The sequence below is a fragment of the Seriola lalandi genome, unplaced genomic scaffold (assembly GCF_002814215.2).
Source record: "Seriola lalandi dorsalis isolate HSWRI2012SDOR001 ecotype SW California unplaced genomic scaffold, Sedor1 jcf7180002054816, whole genome shotgun sequence".
In the NCBI taxonomy this organism is placed as follows: Eukaryota; Metazoa; Chordata; class Actinopteri; order Carangiformes; family Carangidae; genus Seriola; species Seriola lalandi.
The window spans coordinates 1,559,961-1,564,173 of NW_019525369.1; the positions used below are offsets into that span (position 1 = coordinate 1,559,961).

Here is a 4,213-nt window from a genome sequence, read left to right on the forward strand (position 1 = left end):
TGGATGCACCAAACATTACGCACAGCTGTTTGGACATGATCTGAAAACCAAGAGTCTGTGTAAAGTTAAAAAATCGATGAACCTGCAGCTGACGTTGATCAACCAAAGCTGATCAGACACGGAGCGGCCATACAGCGGGTCAGTGTGCGCGGGAAGTTTGCAGCCGCAGCGTGTGTGTGTGTGTGTGTGTGTGTGTGTGTGTGTGTGTGTGTGGTATTGGGGGTGTCTCTATCAGACCAGACTACGCAACGCCCTGCTGTTGTAAAATGTTCGCGGGAGACTTGAGTGAGAGCCAGTCCTGTCGGTCACGTGACTGTCAAGGTCAAGTGCTCCTCTCTCCTCTCTCTTTCACACACACCCACACACACACACACACACACACACACACACACAAATAGTGTACACAAGTTACAGGCTACAAGGATTCGCACAGAGCGCACAAACAATAGCGCAAATGAATGTAATATCTGTTCTCTTCTATTCCAGCGACGTGTCTGTCTGAAGGTTGTAATGATTTAATAACATTTAACGCAAAAACCTACTTTCAATTTTCGGTATCATTTTCTCCAATGTCTCCAGCTCTCTGTGTGTCGTGTGTATTCTGCTCAGTTTTCAGTTTTCATGATTAAATATTTGGCTATGACTACAGGTTAAAGGCTACATACACACCCACACACACACACACACCCACACACACACACAAACCCACACACACACACACACACACACACACTAACACGCAGTACAGTTCTAATGCAGTTCTGCTTACTGTTAACATCATACCTACAATACAGTTTCAAAAAATGAAACATCCTGTCATATTGTTGGTTTATCATTCAGACTAAATACGGACAAAAGTAATTTTCAGCAACAGAACCATAAAGTATTTTGTGTAAGTACTAATGGACTTTCAATCAAATCAAAAACTATTAATTTAATGTAGAATTAGATTGAATAGATTTACTGTAGGCTACAGTTTTCAAATTGAAATACTGGAGAATACTTTTCCGCGCTCCGTGTCTCTGCTCCTCACGGTCTCTGCAGAAGGAGACATGGAAACTGCGCGGAGGCTTCATGGAAACAGCGGCAAGAAGCTGAAGAAAGAAATTCTGAAACTAAATGTGAAAATAAAAATATTTTCTGCTCATGCTGCGAATCGTTTAAATTCACAGCTAAAAGCTTTGAGAACTAAATAATTACCATTTGGTCATATTCAGTTTATTGGAAGGTTTGTTCACACGGGTCTATACAGGCCTGTGAAATGACAGGAGGATACGGATAGCAGGGAGGCCAGACCCAAATATGAGTTCACGGTCTCATAAACACTGTTCATCAGGATTCCTCCGCTGTTTGTGCAGTTGGCGGATATCAGCTTTCAGCCTTTGATATGAGTCAAATGCGGATTTGCTTGCAACTTTTACGCGCGTAGTTTTCTGAAGGAGCGTGAACGCACCCTTTTCAGTTTTCATACTGATTGATTGATAAAAGAGCTAAGACTATATCGGGATTAAAAGAATTTATTAAGTGCCGCACTATCTTTGATTACTGGTTTACAAGCGTTATAAACAATATGGACAGCATAATAGTGTGTTTCAGCTATTGGCTACTGATCACGCACAGCACTGACAAACAATAAAACACAAACAGTAGACAGACAGTTACATTAAAGCAGGCAGGGAGCTGCTGGATTTACAGGATGCCTCTGAGAAGAAGGTTTATCAGAGGGCCTTGCTTCTTTTCTTTATTTTTATCCTTTGTCCTTTTTCTTTGTCTTTTTTCTTCCATGTTTTGACGCACACGGGCACGCGCAGTCCCAAGTCTTCCACGAGAACCACGTCGAGTTTCTTTTTTTTTCCCACAATTTTTTTGTCTTTTCACTTAGTTCATTTTCAACAGCAGGCAGATGCGCCCAGTCCCTTCAGTAAAATCGTCCAGACAACAGGAACTTTACATGCTACGGCGCACTGGTCTTCACTTTGGCCACGAACTTCTTCTCTTTCACCCTCCTGTTCTGGAACCAGATGGTGATCTGCCGCTCCGACAGGTTGGTCACGGCCGAGATCTTCCTCCTCTTGTCCTTGGTAATGAATTTGTTGGCGGCGTACTCTTTCTCCAGCTCCTTGAGCTGCACCTTGGTGTACGGTATCCGTTTCTTCCTGCCGCGGCGGAAAGGCGAGCTGTCGTGCTGATGTGCCACCACATCTGTTTGGAAAGCGGACAAAGAGAAGAGGACAGACAGGCGGTCTGAGGACGAGGCTGCACACACCGGGACATATTTACACACTCCACACACTCCTGGGTTTCAAGACAAAAGCGGCGCTGTGTTGAGTTTAACGTCTGCGCCTTAAATGAGAACGAGGACTGGACCTGAGACATACACAACCAACATGGTGGATGTCTGCGGTCTGCAAGCAGCACCATGAGGCTGAGCTGCACTCTGTGTCTGTGATTATAATGTAGCTATATGTTTATGCATCCACATGCAAATGGACAATACTCAGTGTAGAAACCTCAGGCTCATTATTTTGTCTTTACAATTATTGCCTCAGTTGACCTGAGTGTAAATTCAGGCTGATCAGAAGTCAGCTGTTATAAAAAACACTAATTAAAACCCAGATCGATGTGCTGATCATTATAGTATCGCAATGTTAACACCTTGAGCATCAGTCACCTGAATATTAGCTTATTATCAGATTAACTAGATGGGTCACTCAGCACCAGCATCACCTGACCTTTTGCTTAATTAATGGCCTCGTCGAGCATGAAGCAGCTGAGACCGCCTCCCCATTCAAGTGATGCTGCATGCAGAAAAACACTCGCCATGTTAGTATGTATGCAGCTGCAGTCCGAATTTATGATGACTGAATTTAATTACCAGAGAAATTAAATCAGCTTCAAAGTCGGATTAAAATGAAAGTCTATAATTTGTTCCTAATAAAATATGTCACTGTAGCTCGAGGCTTATAGCCTACATCATTCTTCATTCATTTAAATGCCTCCACTGGACAGAGATGGTTTTAAAGGAGAATAAACAGCGATGTATTACCAGCCAGAGCGGACTTCCAGAGGTGCCCGGCCTGCCCCTGGTCCTTGGAGCAGTACATCTGTCCCCCCCAGCCGTTGGTCAGAGCCCAGGGTTGGTAGCTGTCCATGGGGAGCAGGGTTTCATGGCGCGGCTCACCGGTGCCCAGCGACTGGACCACCGAGACGTCCAGGTAGCTGGCCATGGACTGGTACGGGCTCGGGTAGCCGTGATAAAAGGCGAACTCCTTGGCACGATGGTTCGGGTATTCGTCAGTGCTCACTGTCGTGTCCATGTACTGCGAGCTGAGCGCGGCTCCGGCTGCCTGGGTGCATGACTTGAGAGAACCCCGCCCCATCCTGCATGGGTAATAGCCGTTACCAAAGTAGCTGTAAGGTAACGCGGTGGGAGCGGAGGAGCTCTGGTGAGGCACGCCGGCCGCCGGACAAGGTCCGGCTGCGCACTGCTTCCCCGAAGACGCGCCGGTCTCGCTGGAGCCTGGCGCGGACACGTCTACTGTTGAGTAGCCGGCTGAAGAGTGCACCAGGCCGGACGGGTGGCCGCCCAGAGCGGCGGCGGCCGCCGAGTGCGCCATAATGTTGCGACACTGGCTGGCTGCTGTGGCCGCAGCGAAGTTGCCGCTTCCCACCAGCCCCTCCATGTTCTTGTTCAGGTCGTCCAGGTTGTTATCATACACAAACATTACCGTTTCCGCTGGCCAGCGAGGGTTTAGGACCAGGGAGGCTGTCATAGGCTCTACTTTTCCCGGTCTGGTCTCCGTTCGTCGCCGTTTCCTCTCAGACTTTGTCCGGTCCTGTGCGCTAAGCTGCTACATTGGCTGAATGAGGTGAACTGGAGCCTATTTCTTCTTCTGTCACCGCTGGCTCTCCTGCCCACATACACAGCTCAGGTAATTCACATCTACAGTCACACGCACTGTCGTGGCACGCGTGCACTGACTTGCTGCACCATTCAGTGACGGCGCTCGCTCGCAGGCAAAGACTCCAGGCAACCGGCTGGACCCCCAGTTACATCCCAGCCGCAACCTTGACGCAACAAGCCCCCAGGACCAGGAGAAGAGGGAGGGCGCCTGTCTATTGGATGGGACCGGGGCGTCACGTGATGGGACAAGAGAAAAAAGACGGAGAAGAAGAGACTTGTTGGGGATTGTCAGTCAAAGAGAAAATATTT

The 4,213-nt window shown here is 47.9% G+C and overlaps 1 protein-coding gene across 1 annotated transcript; it reads right to left on the bottom strand.

Moving 5' to 3' along the window:
* Positions 1-1,501: 1,501 nt before the first annotated feature.
* Positions 1,502-4,055, bottom strand: hoxb13a (homeobox B13a). Its single transcript, XM_023426222.2, has 2 exons — positions 3,047-4,055; positions 1,502-2,202 (listed from the first exon to the last, which is right to left on the bottom strand). The coding sequence occupies exons 1-2, from the start codon at positions 3,771-3,773 to the stop codon at positions 1,955-1,957; spliced, it is 975 nt and encodes a 324-aa protein (XP_023281990.1). The 5' UTR covers positions 3,774-4,055; the 3' UTR covers positions 1,502-1,954.
* Between the last annotated feature and the right edge of the window lie 158 nt (positions 4,056-4,213).